Source organism: Electrona antarctica (genome assembly GCF_951216825.1).
Source record: "Electrona antarctica genome assembly, chromosome: 19".
NCBI lineage: Eukaryota > Metazoa > Chordata > Actinopteri > Myctophiformes > Myctophidae > Electrona > Electrona antarctica.
This window is the reverse complement of record NC_136800.1, coordinates 35,244,658-35,265,317: the sequence shown is the minus strand read 5'-3', so window position 1 is coordinate 35,265,317 and position 20,660 is coordinate 35,244,658. Positions and strand designations below refer to the sequence as shown.

Here is a 20,660-nt window from a genome sequence, read left to right as displayed (position 1 = left end):
TGATTTATTTTTACCACACAGCTATACAGCACCAGAGTACGGTAAATGCATAGGCGGGTAGGCGCCATGCGCGCGTTCTAATGTGGCTACAGAGCACAGAGTGAATGCACTTCTCCGTTGCTCAGGAGGATGAGCTCATAGGGTTGAGATGCCAATTGTGCTAGTGTCCTACGTGACTTTGACTCGGCTGGATGGGTGCAGTTCTTTGGCCTGCCAGGTGGTGGCAGCAGTGCGTCGAGAAGGAAGGAAAGTAAGAAGAGTAACCCCACCACTAAAGCCCTATAGTGTATACTGTATATAGGCCTATATATATATATATACACACAGTATATATACTGTGTGTGTGTGTGTGTGTGTGTGTGTGTGTGTGTGTGTGTGTGTGTACACATGCTTTCGTATGTGCAGAGCACATAGCCACAAATGTAGTCATTCCCATGTACAACATAAACAGACGAGGACACGTGCACGTAGATACACACAGACACAAAGATTAATATACGGGCGCGCGCACGCACGCACGCACACACGCACGCGCGCACACACACACACACACACAAACGCACACACACACACCTCTCCATCTCTCTCTCTAATTTTAATACACACAAGCACACACCGACCCACACACCCATACCCACACCCACCCACGCACGCGTACACAGACACACTCTGTGCCATTGGTGAGCAACTAATGAAGGTGCTGCAGGCTAGGCACTAATGTGGAACCGGGAGATTAGAGTGTGCTCAGGGCCTCACTCGCACAAATAAAGAAGCGATAGAGCACTGGAGAGGAGAGGACTGGAGAGCAGGGGAGAGGGGGAGTGACTGAGCGAGAGTGAGGAACCAAATTAAAGAAGAGAAATGGCAGTACAGGAATGCAGTAGAATGGAAAAGGAATGAGGGTTGCACGGGTATAAAGTGCACGGAAAATGAAAAAAGACGAGAACTGAGAGGAGATGAGAAGAGTGAACAGCTTCTCCTCTTGCCAGCCACCAGAGCACACAGTAGAACACTTTGTACTTAGTTCTTACTGTTGAGAGCAGAGGTAAGGAGAAATAGACCCGCAGCAGGAGAAGTGACAGTGCTTGGCTCAAGCCTCCACGCTTTGGTCCAACGGACCACCTCCCCGCCATAACAACGCTGCTACAGTATATGACACCTCCTACACGGATCCAGTTCCATCCAATTTACAAAGAAACATTTGGAAATTAAATCGTCATCACTCCGATTGGGTGGGCATGGGCTTCGGTAAGATATTGAAACCGAAGCGCAGCCAATATATCACATTCATCCAACCAATTTCAAGTCAACGTCCAAGAGACAAATAAATATAAGCTGCAGACACTGTGCTCTAGCAAAAGGTTCGGGTCAGGTTGTGTAGGCTGGTTTTTACAACATGGAATCAAAATAAACAAAATCAGTGTGTGAGTGAGTGTTCCTGCAGGATGACGGCGTAATAACTATCAATTGGATTCAACAGAGACAAAGTAATCCTGCTTTATTTCTATGTATAGGCCAAGTTACACACATTAACATCTGGCCAGTGCAGTGGCTTTCAAATTGTGTGCCATCAAACACTTGGAATGGATCTTATTTATGACCTTTATATAATTTATGACCTTTAGATAATGTGACTTGTTTTCAAATGGTATGCCCTATAGAAAGAACATCTTTTGAGAACTTGAAGAAAAAATATCTCCAGGGCTATTCCTAAAACAACACCCAGGCCTAACAATGCCTATGGCTATGGGCATGTGTGGTATCAAGGTATTATGGTATGGCCCGGATCACTGGCCTAACGGTCCGGGCATGACGACTCAATGTAGCCTGAGAGCGCATCGCGGGTTCGAGTCCCGAGCCCAACGGCCTTTGCTGCCCCATGCGTGTCATTTCCCGTGTCTCTCTCCCCATTTCCTGTCTCGCTTCGCTAATACTATCCAATAAAAGGCGGAAAAAGCTAAAAAGAATATATTAAAGAAAAAGGTATTACGGTATCACTACAATCTTCTGCCGCAGTCAGACTCCATCTTAGCCCATAGCACTTGCCGTAGTACTTGCCCTAGCCTCGACCTCCTACAGGCGTATACACTTTATGTAGACATAGCACTCTATAGTGTATAGACATTTATATAGTGCCTTTATCCAAGGCGCTTTACAGAGATTGTGCATTACATTCACCCATTCACACACACATTCATACACCGATGGCAGCGGAAACCATGCAAGGCACCAACTAGCACATCGGGAGCAATTAGGGGTTCAGTGTCTTGCTCAAGGACACTTCGACAGTAACTCTGGGGGAGCCCGGGTTTGAACTGGCAACCTTGCGGTTACCATCCAGGCACTCTACCCCTGAACCACCGCCGCCCCGACATAGATATTCCACCGTTAGGTTCTTAAGCTTACGTATGATTCATGATGACTATTTTTATATATTTGATGTATTACCATGTTTTTTGTTCTTGCTTACTGTAAATCACTCTGGATTAAGAGCATCTGCTACATGCCTAAATTGTAAATATCCTGAAGGTATGATTTTCAATACTGTCCAAAATACAGACTTCATGAAATCATGACAATAATGCCATAATATACTATGTAACTTTTCCTTGAGATTACTTTTTCCAACTACAAGAGCAGTGAATTAGTCACATGATGATGCTATTCAGCTGCCAATCTGCCAACACCACCCGCACATCAGCTCCTTTCGGCCCACGGATGTGTCACGGGTCCTCCAGGAAGGTGTGCTCAATCTATGGAAGAAGGGCACTTATCGCCTCTCTGTTCATTATCCTATGGGCCATTAGGTTAATTGCACATTAGACACACAGCATTGTAGGCTAGACAATGTCATACATGCTGCAGTGACTTCTGTTACAGGCGGCCCAGCTTTTGTTTTGTTTTGAACACAAAATAGCATCATAACACCCTGATGAAATGTCAGGGAGGTGTGAACTTAGGTATTGCTATGAATACAGAATACCGCCCAAGCCTCCTATTCTATAACCAATCTAACTGAAAAAAATCACACCCGTGTGAACTGAGTGGTGCAACTACACATGTATTGTTATAGTTACTGTGACGTCACATACTAACCATAGCAACCATGCTCGTTATTTGGTTGCTAACCATAGCAACCATGCTCATTTTTTTGGTACGAACACGGGTACACGGGTACAAAGCCAGTTGTTGGAGTGGTTTGCACCACTCAAAAATCACACCTGTGTGAAGTGAGGGGCGCTCTTATCATCTTACAACATCAATTACAACATAATGTTTGTTTAAGCAACGGGTGCTAATGTTTGTTTGTTTCTAATGTTTAGTCCTCAAAACTAACATTACATTTCTCTTTATTGTCTATGGCGTTTTCTGAACTCTATCTCTACCGCTAGCTGTTAGCATGAACCCCAGTTCCAGGGAGTCTGCCCGCACCCCGCCCCCCACACACTCTCGCTACACACACTCTAGTATCATTCGTCAGAAGCGTTTACATGGCGGCAGCGTCGCAGTACAAAGGCACAAATTAAATCTGAAATGTGGATGGCAGAAAATCCACCAAGGACAGCGATCCAAGAATCCGACCTATGGCGGTTTGAAAATCTTTTTTTATAATTAGGCGGGATGATTTAGATCGCGAGTTATTAACGTTTTAAGATTTTCGTTGTCGTTGGCTAAACAGGCAACACCGAGGATTGCGCAACAAGTGCATCTAGGCTGTGGAGCGATGCGATCCGTTTTCATATCACTAATTTGACGGAGATTAATCAATCTCCGTCTCAGGCACATGACCGTGCACTTGAACTTGACGGTGATTTACGTCATGGGCCATTAAACCATGATACAATGTTTAAAAAAACCCTCATCTTTTCACCATGATCATGTAAGATGAACTGAATTTATGTGTTTATGTCAATGGCAAATGTGACACGAGTTAAGGACCAAAAGCTGTATATAGGAGGGGCTAGCGCCCCTCAAAAAAATACATTCTGTATGGCATGCCAAGTATCACATCACAATGCTGACTGCTGATGTGCACAACAATCCGGATGAGCTCATGTAGCCCCAAAAAATGTAAAAGGAAGCACAAAGCAACTGTCTTCAGCATCGGCCCCAGATGACAGTGCTGTGCTTCGGGGCATGGTGTTTCATTTCAACCTCATCACAATGCCAAAAACTGAGCAGAATCCCCCTCCTCCTCCCCCAATAGAGTGGCTGGAATCGATTGCTCGCCTCTCATTAGCTTAGCATTATGGTATTTTCTCGAAGGCGCGGGGTGAAGGGCACTGGAGGCCGCTGTTTAGTATTTTATTTATGCCCAGGCTTTAAGAGGAGCTTAATTACTTGACGCCACGGGTGCACACACACAGACACAGTCACACAAGTGTCCTCTTCACACACACACACACGTGCCGAACCATCTGATGAAGCCAAAGCTGCCTTGACGACAGGCGGTGAAAATTAAGATGGAGAGTGAGAGCTAGAGAGAGAGAGCTAGAGAGAGAGAGAGAGAGAGAGGGAGATAGAGAGAGAGAGCAGAGGGTAGAAACGGAGAGATAGATGAAGAGATATGGAAAGGGGATAGAGGGAGAGAGGAGGAAAGGAGAGAGAGAGAGTGTGAGAGAGATATGAAGATATATGGAAAAGCGATAGAGGAGGAAAGGATAGAGAGAGAGAGGGCGGTCGGACGATGGAGGAGGGGGAGGTGTTCTGGAAAACACACTTCATTACGATGCTCTCTTGCCGCAATTACACTATTTACACACTTTACACACTTTACACAGTGACAATAGAGGGTGGGCCTCCGAGGAGCACCGTTCATTAGGAAGAGGGTGAGGTGGTGTCTACATCACTGCAGCCTGGGGTGAAGCTAAAGTCCTGGAGTGGACTGGATCACTGCAGCCAGTGACATCGGTATTTACGCTATTTAACTCAAGAGAGCGTGTGTGTGTGTGTGTGTGTGTGTGTGTGTGTGTGTGTGTGTGTGTGTGTGTGTGTGTGTGTGTGCGCGCGTGTACATATACAGTAGTCTATATACTGTACTATATACTGTACAGTACATATCATATACATGATCTTCCTCTCTCTGGGAAGCAATTCAGGCTCACCTGAGTATATGACAGCATTCAGTGACTTATGGGGGAACGTACGTGAGGGAGCACCATGGACAGAACGTACTGAGGGAGCACCATGGACAGCAATCCTCATCTTTCATAACTTTTTCCTTGTGCCTCTTTTTGTTATTTTTCATCTATACCTCAAAGCCCCGCAAGTCCAATTCAAATGAATTTCCCTAGGCTGTACATACCTTTGGTTTGGCACAAACAACTATTTCAGACCGTCTCACACACACACACACACACACACACACACACACACACACACACACACACACACACACACACACACACACACACACACACACACACACACACACACACACACACACACACACACACACACACACACACACACACACACACACACACACACACACACACAAACACACACACACACAGAGAGAGATCCCCTGCCGAGGTAAGTGCTGTGAGTGCTGACCTGTAGCCATCGATGCAGCTGGCGTTGATGTAGTCGGAACCCTCGACGCCACGGATGGGCTGCAGACAGACGCGTGTGGACTCGAAGGGCATGATGTTGACCAGACGGTTCTTGAACTTGTTGCAGGGCAGGTTGGCACTGATGAAACGCGACGTGTGGGCTTTGGAGTTGGCCAGTCTCTGTGTTATGGAGGAGAGAACAAACAGACAGACAAGACAGCGAGAGAGGGAGAGAGAACATTAGCGACCTGTGACTCGATGTAAACAAAACAAGGAGCCCTGGAAAAGCTTCGGTGTCAAATCGTCTCCATCTCTCCGCTCATGCTCCCGTCATCGCTTTAGCTTTAGCGTACATGCTGTCACGGGAAATGAGAACGTCTTCAGAAGACGAGACGTCAAGTCAATGCAGTGATGCATCATGCATTTGAGATGAGACAGGCTTTCTACACATTGTGACCTATGGATTACCAAGACTTCTCCATCACTTCCATTCCTTTACATGTTGGAAATGTCATGTCTTTTGATGGCTATGGTAGCCTGACGCTCAGTCTGATTTTTCATTTCGTTTCACTTCATAATCGCCAGAACATATTTTCTTAATGGCTATGGTATTTAATTCTCAATTGTAGCCAATCATTGTTAAACTTCCATTTTTCTGGCATATTCCATGTTCTCTACAGCTATAGTCACATTTATACTTGGTTGTGCATTGTGCATTGCACTGAAAAGAGCAGATCTACAAGCTCACAACTTGTAGATCAACAACTTGATGTGCAAGACACCATCCAAGGCATCCAAGCATCTAGACACATGCTCAATACAACTGTGAAATGTGCAGAACCTAGCTAAATTATGAATGCTTCTCTGTGGACCAGAGCATAACCTGCACACTATGCGACAATGCCTGGCTTTAGGGTCGATTTAGGGTTGATACCCTGACCTGGCAGAGGCATCGATAGCACAATGCTGCTAGCTGGAGCCAGGGTACATACCCTGACCTGGCAGAGGCATCGATAGCACAGTGCTGCTAGCTGGAGCCAGGGTACATACCCTGACCTGGCAGAGGCATCGATGGCACAGTGCTGCTAGCTGGAGCCAGGGTACATACCCTGACCTGGCAGAGGCATCGATAGCACAGTGCTGCTAGCTGGAGCCAGGGTGGAGCTAACGTAGCTACAGGGCAAACGGGGTCTCCCACACTGGCTCCCACTGTGCTGGCCGTGGGGGTGGGGGTGGGACAATGGACAGATGGACAGTACGGGATTGTGTGTGTGTGTGTGTGTGTGTGTGTGTGTGTGTGTGTGCGGAGAGGCTTGGTGTAGCTGCCAGGGTGTGTGTGTTGAGGCCAGACTGTGTGGGCTCGAACGACAGGGCAGTGGCCCCCGTATGGCGCTCTGTCATTCTCTGTTGCTTGGCAGGCGCGTGGTTGTTATTATCACTTCAAACAGAATGGATCATGGTCATAAGGGGCTAATGGCTCTGCTACACTGGGAGGGAAGGATGTAGTAACATCACAGTCAATAGCTATTGACAGAAGGTGTGTGGGTGTGTCTATGCGCGCACGTGTGTGTGTGTGTGTGTGTAAGATTGTGAGTCACCTTGACTATCAGCTGTGTACGCATGTGTCAATTCACTTTTTAAGCTCTCATTGTGAATGCAGCATGTTTGCGTATGTGCATTCCCTGCCCTGGTTCTGTCATCCTAGATTACCACACACAGGTTTACTTTACACAGATGTATATCACTCTATATCAGCGAAATCCCTGACAGAATGACCAGATTATTTTTGTTTTATATAAAACAAAATCTTTTTGACCCAAGGGGCTTTGTTTTGATGTCAGACATCAGCACTCTATGGGGCAGTTATTGGATTTTTGATATGTGACACAATGATATTATATTTCCAGCTTAGGGGAGAGAGAGAGAGAGGCAGTGCTGCTGAGGCACGTTAGTGTTACTGCAGTGCCCATTTCTCACCTCAAATGATTTCAGTTACATACTTTAATAAAACAAGTAATGCACCATCCGGCCGTCATCTTGAGTTTGATCAGGAATGTAGCAGCAACCCAAGAGTGTCTCCCCAATGAAAATCAAGTGCATGTGGTGGAACGTGAGCTACAGTATGGGTATCTCAGTCATGGATCATGGGAAATCATGGTTCATAATTATTCATAAGGGCTTGCTGATATAATCACACTGTACATTTGTGTAGTAATTAAAGTAATTAAGATTGGACTGACTTTTGACATACAATTATGATTTTCTCTTTCAATATATTGTTAGGTATATGCACATTATGACCACAGATTATGCAAAATATATATACTGTATGTATGTATATATATATATATATATATACATATATATATATATATATATTTTAATATTTTTTTCATTAGGTCTTTTTAAGTCACCTTGAACTCCAGCTCCATGGCTGTGACGGTCTCGCCGGGCGGGGGCTGTGTGAGTTTCTGGATGTGGGCGTAGAGGTTGCGGGCGGGGACCTCGGTGTTGCCGCAGGTGGCGGCCTCCAGCAGGGCCTCGTGGATGAAGATGTACTGGTCCTCCGTCTGGACCATGTAGTTGCGCTGCGCACGCATGCACGTCACGTGGCCATAGATGTCCACCGACTTCTCGTGCTTCATGCGCTCCAGCATGGCCTCGATCACGATCAGACAGCCCGTCCTGCCCACGCCCGCACTGGGGGAGGGAGGGAGGGAGTGAAATTAGTAAAGAGATGTCAATCTTCAGCCAGTCTTTGACAATATATAGCATATTGCACATACAGTACACAGTCACACCTATATATATATACAGGTGGAAAGCTTGTATGTCAAACACTGTTGACAGTTGAAATGACAGTATGATTTAACAGCGGGCGAACAATGGTGACTCTGGGCGATAATAATCTCCTAGTGACAGCAGGGCGTTCCTGCTGTCATTACCTGTCCTCTTATATACTGTAGGTGGTATGGTTCTGCGTGGAGGCTAAACAAAGCAACACATGAGTTTGATATCGCCAGACGATGTCGTTCAAAGATAAAACATTTTCATGTTTTTGAATGACGTTTTGAATGACACTTTTCGGACTGCACTTCCGGAAAATACCCCAGGCTGTCGCCCACTGTTAAAACGTGCCGTTACGTTCCAATGGAAATGGAAAAGTAGTCACAACAAGCTCTTGTTAATGCTCTTCATTGATTCAATATATAGCAGATCTACAAGCTCACAACGTGTCACATTGTGGCACGGTGAGAGCTTGTAGGTCACACATTTGTGTGACACTGTAGTGTGACAGAGTAGGTCATTCATTTAAGAAAACAAAACAAGACGATGTTGATACAAGGTTTCTGTGCGACAGCAACTATATAAATTCATCAGATTATATATTATTATTGTTGCCATTACTATTAACCTCACTATGTTATGATTATGATTAGTGTGGATGTTATAAAGTAGAGACAAGAAGCGATATAAAGACATTCACATAGTGACATAGCACGTCTCAGCGGCCACTCAAAAACAATTTTACAGAGGAAACATAAAACCAGAACAACTGAACATAAAAACTGAATATACTATCAAGTGAGCGCTTACATTGCAGCTCCTATAAAAACAGTTAATTTGCCAGTTGATTTATCACAGAAACTGGCATGGTAAACAGTTACAGTGCGAAGCCTCCCAACATCCAAAAAGTAGGCACAGTTGCAATACCCAATATACTTCCAGAATATCCACGTCCTGAATGGGGTCAGGCCAGTTCTATGCTAACTAGGGCATTAAGCAACTAGTCGACTAGTTTACTAGTCGACTAGTAAATCCACTAGTCGACCTTGTTGGTTCTAGTTGACTAGTTTTTTTTTTTTTTCCCGATTTTGTAGGCCTCAAGATCAGGTAGATTATAGTTATAGTCACCATGTACATGTACAAATATTTATTTAAAAAATATATTTTTATTTTTATTTTTTTTATTTTTTACATAATAGGTAGTTAAACAACTAGTCGACTAGGCAACTAGTCAACTAGTAAAAATGACTAGAAGTGAATGCCCTAATGCTAACCCAGTATGCACTGCTGGACCCAAACCTTTCACTTCATAAACAACAGATATCCCACCTGCAGTGGACCACCATAGGCCCGGCGTCCGGGGGGTTGCAGGCTTTGACCCTTCTGAGGAAGGCCAGGATGGGGGTGGGGTACTCAGGCACACCGTGGTCAGGCCAGGCCATGAACTGGAACTGCCTCACCTCTCTCTTCTCACTGGAGCCATTCTGTGTGTGTGTGTGTGTATGTGTGCGTGTGTAAGACAGAAAGAGGGGGTGGGGTTATTGTAAAGTACAAATAGAGTAAGAATACTTAAAATGAGCTTGAAGGGACACCCTGACATTTTGAGATTTTAATTGGCTATTTCTCATCACCAGATACTTGTCACATCGGGCTGGCTGTTCTCCAAATGTCCTTCACTCCCCCCCCCGAAACTGCTTGTTAGCTTCACTACCATACTGTCACGTGCCATGCACAGGTGCAAAAAAAGAAAAAGAAAAAAACAGCCAACTAAAATAATACTGGTAATGTGAATGTCTCCCGTCGCCATCGTCAATAATGGAAGCTTAGAGAGAAGCATTCCTCTGTGTTTGAATGGCCCACATACCTTGTAGAGGGCGAAGGTGCGAACACTGTAGGTGGCCAGCTCCACCGTGTCCAGCATGGTGACCTGGATCATCCCGTAGGTCTCCGTCCCTCGTGCCGGCCAGTACTGGTCACACTTCACCTGAGAGCACAAGAAGCACTTTTAGCAATGCACTAATAGCATGCTGGGATACATTATGGAGCGAAAAATAAAATAAAATCATTCTGACAGAAAGACACTGAACGACGGGTGGTGGATATGCTTAGAGAGCCCAGAGCTACCAGGCCACACACCATGTTTCCAATTACATTTGGATCGGAGACAGATTTTGATACATTTAGATACATTTCAATCAGTTCCAGAATTACCATGTATCAGTCAAGCACATCAAGCATGTGTGTGTTTATGAGGGGGACTCTGAGCACAGATTAAAAACATCCCACTCTGTCTGATCAGCCGATGACTTAGTTAATAGTCGGGCGCATTGCATCGCTTTGTTATGGTGGCTTTTAGCACACAATTTTGTGATCACCGGGTGCTGCCAGGTAGAGAGACATGTGTCTAAAAGCAAAGGGACTGCTGTGACGTGACAGCAGGCCCAGCCACCTGGCTCCATATGTCCATGGGACAAGCTGGACTAGCTGCACGATGAGGCCGGAGGTAATGGCAGCGCCCTGCTCCTCTATGCACTGTCAAAGATTTATTGACAGAGAGGACCATCACCTGCACACGGCTAATAAAAACCTCATTGGTTAGATTCTGTGGTGTCTACGCCGGCAGTGGTGGTTAGAGGGACTGTTCTGTAACCAAAAGGTCAATCCCCGCGGCAGGCAGTCCATCAACTGATGCACGTCATATGTTGTGTTCATTACCTAAGCACCGCTAAACTATGAGCTACGTGCTCACTCAGCTTGAGTCTGAAAGAGAATCACCTAAATGCTGACGATATAAAAATGCAAAACCTGGGCCATCTCCAATGTGTCGTTTTGAAACAATTTATTCCATGTGCAAGTGTAAATGGAAATACACTCTGAATGTCAGAATTGTTGGGACTTGGGGCCCGTGGCTATTGATTCAGAACGAGTGAAGAAGAGGGATTGCGGAACTTGGCTGACATTTTCGGAGCAGCTTTCATCTCGTTCCAAGTCGGTGCGAATCGACCGACAACAACGCACTGATTCACCTCCTAAAAATGTGCCCTCCCCTTCGCCGGGACATTTCACCCTGGACAGCACCCTGTTCAGAGGCAGAGTGTACAGATCGTGGGAGAAACAAGAAACTCCCCTGACTGATGGACACAAATCCATATGGATCAGTAGCCAGTGCTGTCAGACACTGGGTGGCATTGTCTACCCTTCTCTCAGGAGCATGCAGCGACGTATACAGTAATGACACACACACGCACGCACGCACACGCACACTATACAGGTTTTACTGTCATCTTTCTGAGCTTCAAAGTCAGCCCTCAGATGTCACGGCCTAGCTTTTAGGATCTGACGCAGTCGCAGACCTTCTCTTATCTGAATGCACACGCGGGACACGCCCCTGAACGCCTCAACACACGCACGCACGCACGCACACTCGCGCGCACACACACACACACACACACACACACACACACACACACACACACACACACACACACACACACACACACACACACACACACACACACACACACACACACACACACACACACACACACACACACACACACACACACACACACACACACACACACACACACACACAGCTCTGGTCTCATTTACAAGTCCTCTATCTCTTATCTGACCTTTCGGGCTTTTATCGGCTGCTGGTGAAGGAAGCTCTAGCTCGCCTGCTTCTGTAGACATGTGTCCACTTATTGCTCTGGCATACGACAGCAGGCGTGCGTGTAGGAAAATAATCCTATAAGTGAGTCAGATATCTGCAATTTGAAAGTCACACCTGCTCTTACAAAAATAATTGAAAGCAAAGTTGTTATTTTAAGGATGAAATATTTAAAGGAGAATACTATTTTTAAGGACAGAGCTGACAAAATGATCGCTTCTCTACAGACATGTAGGTAGGATCATATTCTATTTTTTTTAAACACATTATGCTGTACAGTATCAGTTCACAAACCCTGACATTTCCAGTACCTTGTCTGGGGATACATTTTCATTATGGCTAGGCATGCACTCAATATTAAGCCACCATATATCGCCCGTGTTAATCCAGAGACATTCTGTCAGTTTTAAACTGTTTATCTGCAAAATGTCATGTTATTAAGAAATACGCTGAGCAGCTTTGTTTTCAGATTGCTGACGATACATTTTGAAATTGGAAAATGTTTCATAACCAAACAAGTTATGTGACGCAGATGGGACCCGGTCATCCTTCCATTAAAATAAAAACACGCAAATAATGTCAATATGGAGTTGTCACGATGTTGTCGCAATAAGCTAATCAAATGTCATCATTGCAGACACTTGATGCATGCTGGCCTGATCCCAGCCCACCACGCCATTCTCTTGATGAAAACTTGATCAAACATGGCCTTTACAGAATGATGGGCAGCCCAGAAACTGGGAGGAGAAAATAAACTAGCAGCGGTGGCCGGGTTATACACTTTGTTCCCTGTTTTTCGATTTCTATCTGAACCACAATTTTTTAAATGGTCTGCGGAGCAAAACCTTGACATGTATTTTGTATTACCGCCAACCTGTCGACTTTTATATATGTGACTGCCGTTGTTGTAAAGTGGTAAGAATGCTAAGGGGTTTCAGCAGAGATTGGCAGCATCGCTAGAACAGCAGCTTTATCCCTCAAGTACGCGCAAATACTGCATATTTATCTGATGGAGCGAAATGTTCCTCGGTCTGGGCGGCCCCTGACTGTCAGCATCGCCATATTTCCTATTCATGATGTTAAACATATTCGTAGCGTGCTCAAAGTCTGCTCAACTACAGTTGAGAGATTAGTGAGCCGTCCACATTCCCATTCTCCTGCTGTCCGTGACCCATAGATATAAAACCCTGTCCACTGCATGAGGTCCATTTTTCATGCATCTATGATCGGCTGAATATTTGAGAGTCAAATGGCCTAGGCTCGTATAAAAAGTCCTGTCCTTACCCGGGACTTCTCCTCCAGTCTGGTCATCATGACGATGGTGCTGGATCTCTGCTCCCACACCATGCGCCAGAAGTCACTCAGCGTCTCCGGCAGAGGGCCCTGTGTGGCGATGTAAGCATTCTGCTTCCTGTAGCCATCAATGTAGTTGGAGTTGATGTAGTCGCTACCGGGAACAGCTGCAACGAAAGGACATTGACGCAGAAACACATATATGAATATATGCAAAGAAAAAGAGTTCTGGTGTATGAGGTTATGATCGATACACGGACAGACAGCGATTTTGTGCAGTTATATAGTAGTAGGGTACTAGAGGTTCGGGCTACGTGGCCCTCACATCCAGAGTTCGGTTTGTTGCACCGCCAATTATTCTACCCACAGGAGTATTATTTGTGTCTGACATCAGTGCATGTTGCTCTGACATGTCAGCGTCACTTGTCTGGTCTTTCCTGTTTTCAGCTGCTTTTATGGCCTATGTACAGTATACTGACTGTATATCATATTTTGTATTAATGTACATTATGTATTTACACTATTTACACTAAATGTACATTATTATATCATTATTTATATTTTTCATCATTTGAAAGTGCAGCTATGGGATAATGATGTTTGAGCACATGGTCAACACATGGTCAACATTACTTCCTTTCCCAAAAAGCCACTCGGGTGAGAAAAGTGGTGAAGTTGATTAAGTGTCCCATTACAAACACTTGTGGCTTCATTCTGTAGGGCCACTAACCAGTCGAGGGCACTCAAAAAATAGGGGTAGGGCTTAAGCGTCCTTGAGCAAGACACTGAACCCATAAGCGCCCGATGAGTAGGTTGGTGGCTTGCATGGCTGCCTCCAGCACAGGTGGGTGAATGTCTGTGTGAATGGGTGAATGTAATGCACAATGTAAAAAGGCGCTACAGAAACACAGACCATTTACAGCAGGGGTTCTCAACCCGTGGGTCGCGACCCCTCGGGGGGTCGCCAAATTATTTTAGGGGGTCCCCAAATTATTAAAAAAAAAAAAAAAAAAAGATTTTATTTTTATTTATTTTTTCACGATTTTTCAAAAATAGCAGATCTACAAGCTCGTAGCGCGCCACTCGGTGGCGCGCTATGAGCTTGTAGATCTGCTATTTTTCAATAGCTAAATTATAACAATGCTTAAAACACCAAAAGGGGTTCCCGCCCAAAATGGTTTAAGATTATTGTAGCAGTCAATTTATATTGGGGGTCGGGAGGGGGCGGGGCGGGGGTCCTGAGACGTTGCCAAAGCATTTTCGGGGGTCCCCGGCCAAAAACGTTGAGAACCCCTGATTTACAGTACCATTTCCTTTCATTTCATACAGTGCAAAGGCACAATGGAACTGACAATACATACATACAGTAAATATCCTCTTGACGGTGGATCTGTCAATAAGCATGGTTGAATAGTTTACAGGCTCTCACCGTCGACAGAGGTGAGCACCACTCTGGAGTGGTCGTAGGCGATGACGTTGGCGTAGCGATTCTTGGGCTTGTTGACTTCCATGTTGGAGTTCTCCCATGTGAACTGCTGCCCTGGATCGATGGACTGTGAGAAAGGGCAAGAGGAGAGAAAAAGGATGGGTGGATGAGGTGATGTATAGCCTTGGGGGAAGAGAGAGCCAGGAACATCGATGAGGATGTTTGGCTTACACCTGGGAGTTGAACAAAGCCCCCGGGATGTCCACAAAACACTCATGTGGGCGGCCATATTGAATTACCTTATACTGAGGCAGCCTCACCTGATTAACTGCATTACGTTTTATTGCCATCTGAATCCCTTACATTTTCTCATCGTCTTTTGCGGATTCTCATGATTTCAGCACAGACCCCAACCCCCCCCAAACTATTTTTTCTGCGCTCTCACCCTCGCTATCCCTCTCGCGTCATGCGTCACCTCGGCTGAGGCGACAATGGGCCGGGTCCGTATTGATCCAGGCCGACATGTGACGGCCTCCTATCCCCCTGGCTCGATAATGTCACACAGTCTCTTGTTATTCGGCATCGATCTCTCCGCCAGCTCACGAAAGAACCATGTCCATCAATTCTCCCACACCTTTCACCTCGCAAAACTAGTCAGAGTGAGAGCAGCACCTTGGATATTCCTTCACTTACAGTACCTCAAACATATTGAATTATTAGGGTGTATGCTTATATTATGTGATGCATATTGCATGCCAGGCTTCCCTGAGCCAAGGGTTCAAACGGTATTTTTAAGATTTGACCTGGCAGCATAAATAAGACTGAATAAGGAATGTTCAAATCGACCTTCTAATGCCTAAACTTTCATTCACTCACACGCTCACTGCTTTTATTATTATGTCTGACATCTGGGCCACCTGGAGATGAACTGTAAAGTGTCTGGAAAGTTATTAAAAGGAAAACACAGGGAACACTAAAGTGACATTTATTTTTTATTCATACGTGAGCGATGTGGAATCTTTTAGTTGAAAGGGGCCCTGCTCAGTCAACAAAGAAAGGCTCCAACAGAGCTCCAAATTGCTCGATAGTGGGAGTCATTTGGATACGGGCCTACAGCCGCTGATGAGTTCGACATTGCCAATTTGTCTGCCAACACCCGCCAGTTTGAAAGGGAACATTTCATTTGCAGTCAAAACATGTCACGCCAGTTTGAAAGCTCCGCAAAGACGGCGCGGCACGCAAGACCAACGACAACTGGCAAACAAGTTAGTCAGGGAAGGGGGATCGGGAAAGGGGGATCGGGGTGGGGGTGGTATAGGAAAATGGCAGTATTAAGACACGTTGGGAAATGTGGTTGATGGAAGATAATGATAATGATAACGGCAATGAAGGCTGCAGCTTGGCGTTGCTTCCTCTGATAAAAAAAAGAAAAAAGGACAGACTTGTCTGAGTTGAGCCGAGCGGTAGCTCCGTCGGGTTGACAAACATCGCTCATTAACCAGAGTGATTTGCTCAGCATGCCGGCACTCGGTGAGGACGAGGAGGCAGGGGGTCACAGATGTGCAACAGACCGCTCCCCAGAAAAATTGGCGAGGAAGGAACTGGAAGGGGACGAACAGAGAGGCTTTTGTGAGCTCTGTCGACGGTAGTGTCGGAGGAAGTCACAGCGGGGAGCGGCCAGCTACTGTGACTGTGACAAAGCAATGAGATGGATGGCCATCTGTCTAGCGCAGGAGGAGGGTGCAGGTGGGTGTGGGAGGGTTGGACGTGGGGGCTGGATGAGGTGGAGCCGAGCAGTAATGGCCTGTGGCCACACCAACACCAGACTCTTATGGCTTCACTGTGTTTACAGTAGCTCAATGGAGGCAAAGACAGCCATATAATTAGGAAGAAAAACAAAAAACTAAATACACAAAACAAGGAAAACGGCCTTGTTGAAAGTGTCAGCGATGGGGAATGGGGGCCGATTAGGGGGAATAAAGTGAACAGTCGGAAGAAATGACACAAGCGTTTTTTTCTTTTTCTCTGTATGCCTCTGCCCCCTGTCCTTAGATAGTCCCACAGGCGACTGCACTCTCACTGTGGCTTACGGCAATCCCTTCACAAAAAAACGTGGCACTTTAAATGCAAATTTGCTCTCTCCCACTTTTTTTAAGGGTGTGTGTGGGTTAGGCTATGGTTAACGGGGGGATTTGGGGTACATACTGACAAGAGATAATCCCTCATTGAGTTGCATGGGAGAGACTGGCAAAATAACTTTCTTCTGGGAAATAATCGAGACGCGCGCAGATTGCTTAACCCATTTTGACCTGAGATCAGATTCTAAAAATGTCTACATTTGACAAAAAGCTATGTTTCTATGTCAGTCGTTCTTCGATTTTTCAAAAATAGCAGACCTACAAGCTTGTAGCGCGCCACTCGGTGGTGCGCTATGAGCTTGTAGATCTGCTATTTTTCAATAGCTAAAGCATAACATAGCTTTAGCTATTTTATGTTAGCTTTAGCTATTTATTTTTCAATAGCTAAAGCATAACATAATGCTAACACCAAAAGGGGTTCCCGCCCAAAATGGCTTAAGCGACTCGCCACCTGCCAGCTTTTGTGAAAGGCAACTTGCTCCCTTTTAATGTAAGTGTTGGTTTCCTGGTGGGCCTGTTAATGGAGTCGTACAAATGACTGTAGAAACGTCTGAGAAAAGAGGCCGTCCATAATCCATTAGAACACAGTGCATTGTGGGATACGAGACACTCAATGCCGGCTCTTCTCTGACAGAACGGCAAAACTTGATACATTTATACATCCCAGGAAATGTAGCAACTCAACCACCCTCTCCCATCTTTTACCTCGTACTCCTGGGAGAAGCGGAGGCCGTCGTTGGCTTTCAGGCGCTCTATGTGGTCGGCCAGGTCGCTCACGGGAATGGGCGGGTGCTCCCTCATTCCTGGAACAGGGAGGAGGAGAGAGAAACATTAAGTATGGAGTAACAGACGTGGTCCTTTCAGAGACAATGGCGACGACAATAACAACAACAACACTTTGTTTGACCACAGTGTGAGCGAGGTTGCCAGTGGGACCATGGGGTGACAGTGGCAACGGTGAGCAGAGTGCACTGTGCTGAAGAATGCATGAGGATAGAGAGAGAGAGAGAGAGAGAGAGAGAGAGAGAGATAGAGAGAGAGAGAGAGAGGGATAGAGAGAGAGAAAGGTTGAGAAAACAGATAAAGAGAGAGAAATAGAGAGAAACAGCGTATACAGAGAGAGAGAGAGAGCGAGAGCGAGAGCGAGAGAGAGAGAGAAAGAGAAAGAAAGAGTGCACAAGTTCAACAAAGTGTTTGGTGACATTTGGTGACATCGTTGCCATGCTAAAAGTGGGGACGGAGGTGGGGCTGGGGTGAAGAACAGCAATATGCACATGAGTGGCTGGAGTGAGCATGCTCCTGGAAGGAAAAGAAGCAGGAAGCAGACATCTCCCCTGGCCCCCACAACGTTCCCTCCTCTGATGGAAGAGATGGTGGCCGAGTGACAACCAAGATGATCATGAGTCCACATATCAGTCTTACTGTCACGTCCAGACACAGCAAAACAAAATAAAATGCAATTAAAATGTAATTAAAATAAATAAATAAATAAACCAACCAACCAACCAACCAACAAACCAATAAATAAATACAAACTGGTCACCAGCCAATTCTCGTCTCCCTTTGAAACTCCCCACAATAAACTATCTTTTTGGCCTAGCCCAGGGCCTGTTGGGCCGGATTAAATTCAAACCATCCTCCCCGCTGCTCTGTAGATTTCTCATCGCAGAGCTATTGGATGATTTATCGCTAATCTACCGGCACAAATTTCCCCCGTGCCTCTGAACTTGGCAATGCTGTGTGCCTAAATGGATTGCCAGGGAACTTGCCTCATGTCTCGGGTGGCGGTTGTGTGTGGACACGCGAGAGGACGCGCCAGAAGCATTTAAGACGTCGGCGCGTACATCACACATGTTCCTTAAACAGGTGGCTATATTAACAGTAGTGTCCTTTTAAGTGGGATTCGGCTGAATATATGCGAGTAAGATAATGGGTTATGGTATCGGATACGCCGCCACTACATGCTCATTATTGCCACAGTTGACTACTGACGACTAATGGCTCGCTAACTGCGGCCATTGCACGGGACAAGACCTGACCAATTAGACTAATTTAATACTATCTTGCAGTGGGTCTGCCTGCCTGTAAGCATATTAATAGTGTGTATGTGTGTGTTGTGTGTGTGTGTGCATATTCAGCCAGGTCTTTTACAGTCATGTTGTTGGTTTAATGAACGGTGAAGAGGAAGATAGCCAGGCTAATGGACAGTGAGCTGAACTGGCTGCTCAGCTACCCATGAACCTCTCTACGCTCCCTGGCCAAAAATGAGACGTGGAAAAAGTCAGCATAAATGAAAGCTTTTGTAAGAAAAAAAGAAAAAAATCCCACATCCCACTTATATCATTCTACTGCAGTGTGGTTCCTCCCCGTGAGATAGATCCATAAATAAATAAATAAACAAATGACGAATGACAGTATTTTCGTTGTGGGCAGAGATGTCCGTCGGTATTGCAACAGAGGAATGAGACATGGCGTGAGACGAGAGAGAGAGAGAGTCTGAGAGAGAGAGAGAGAGAGAGAGAGAGAGAGAGAGAGAGAGAGAGAGAGAGAGAGAGATGAGAGAGAGAGAGAGAGAGAGAGAGAGAGAGAGAGAGAGAGAGAGAGGGGAGAGAGAGAGAGAGATGGAGACTGCACGTGTGGGAAATACATAGGGGATAGAGAGAGAGAGAGAGAGAGAGAGAGAGAGAGAGAGAGGAGAGAGAGAGGAGAGAGAGAGAGAGAGAGAGAGACTAACTTGGAGTGTTGGGGCAGCGGTGAGAACTGGGACCTGTAGAAAAGAAGGAGAGTGGAAGGAAGAGGAAAGAAGAGAAACACCCATCAGAGTAGACGGCTAAAGACTCACACCAGCCTTTTCGTAACACCCTCAAGAGTTACATTTCAATGCAGATGTTTCATGTGTATACACTGCAGTGCATAGCTGTAACTATACGCAAGGTAGGACACTGTCCATTGGTTACTTTTAACACACTGAGGGCCACCTGGTGGACAAAAGTGGTGGCGATTGGGTGCCAGTGTGATGAGAAGCCACTATGACGCACGTCCGGTTTATGGCCATCTTGGATGCTAACAGTAATAGTGCCAATGCTAGCGAGCTAATGCGAGGACCATCCTTGCTCCAGAAAATGCCAATGTTCCAATCGCGATCACCGGATAATCAGAAATGACCTCCGAACATCTGTTCAGAACCACGGACAGCGTGGTAGTTTCAGAGAAAAGAGCGTGCCAAGGTCATGGCTAAGGCTAATACAGAAGCTAATGTGGTTGGGTCGCGCAGACGCAGTGCAGACGAGGCCCTAGTAACCGTGCCTAGCAGCCGGAGCGATTCCAAAAATGGAAAATAGCGAGGCAATCTTATATCGATATTAACCCATTTTGACCTGAGATCAGATTCTAAAAATAGCAGACCTACAAGCTCGTATTGCGCCACTCGGTGGCGCGCTATGAGCTTGTAGATCTGCTATTTTTCAATAGCTAAAGCATAACATAATGCTAACACCAAAAGGGGTTCCCGCCCAAAATGGGTTAAACACGAGTATACACGTCTAGAGCACCTCGCATATTTATTTAATTGGACGAGTATACCGGGCATTAGCATGAAATGTGTTAAGTGGCCGGTGGAATCCAAAGTTCGGCAGTTAACTTTGCTTCTTTTATTTTGCATGCCAAATGCCTTTTTTGTTATTATTTTTTTTGGAGGGACAAGATAACGGACTGGCTGTTTGCCTGCAGAAGTGCCTGCTGTATTAGGCGAGCTTAGCAGCCGCATCGAAGAGTTTATCAGCATTTGG

At 45.7% G+C, this 20,660-nt stretch overlaps 1 protein-coding gene across 1 annotated transcript in view; it reads right to left on the bottom strand.

The window, feature by feature from the left end:
* ptprfb (protein tyrosine phosphatase receptor type Fb) overlaps positions 1–20,660 on the bottom strand; it is a 208,724-nt gene that overhangs the window by 9,782 nt on the left and 178,282 nt on the right. The window contains exons 23-30 of the mRNA XM_079529334.1: positions 19,607–19,639; positions 17,578–17,675; positions 14,738–14,861; positions 13,300–13,475; positions 10,207–10,326; positions 9,672–9,826; positions 7,970–8,255; positions 5,557–5,735 (exon numbers count right to left, since the gene is read on the bottom strand). Of these exons, the coding sequence (XP_079385460.1) occupies positions 5,557–5,735; positions 7,970–8,255; positions 9,672–9,826; positions 10,207–10,326; positions 13,300–13,475; positions 14,738–14,861; positions 17,578–17,675; positions 19,607–19,639 (1,171 nt within the window). The remainder of the gene's footprint in view (positions 1–5,556; positions 5,736–7,969; positions 8,256–9,671; positions 9,827–10,206; positions 10,327–13,299; positions 13,476–14,737; positions 14,862–17,577; positions 17,676–19,606; positions 19,640–20,660) is intronic.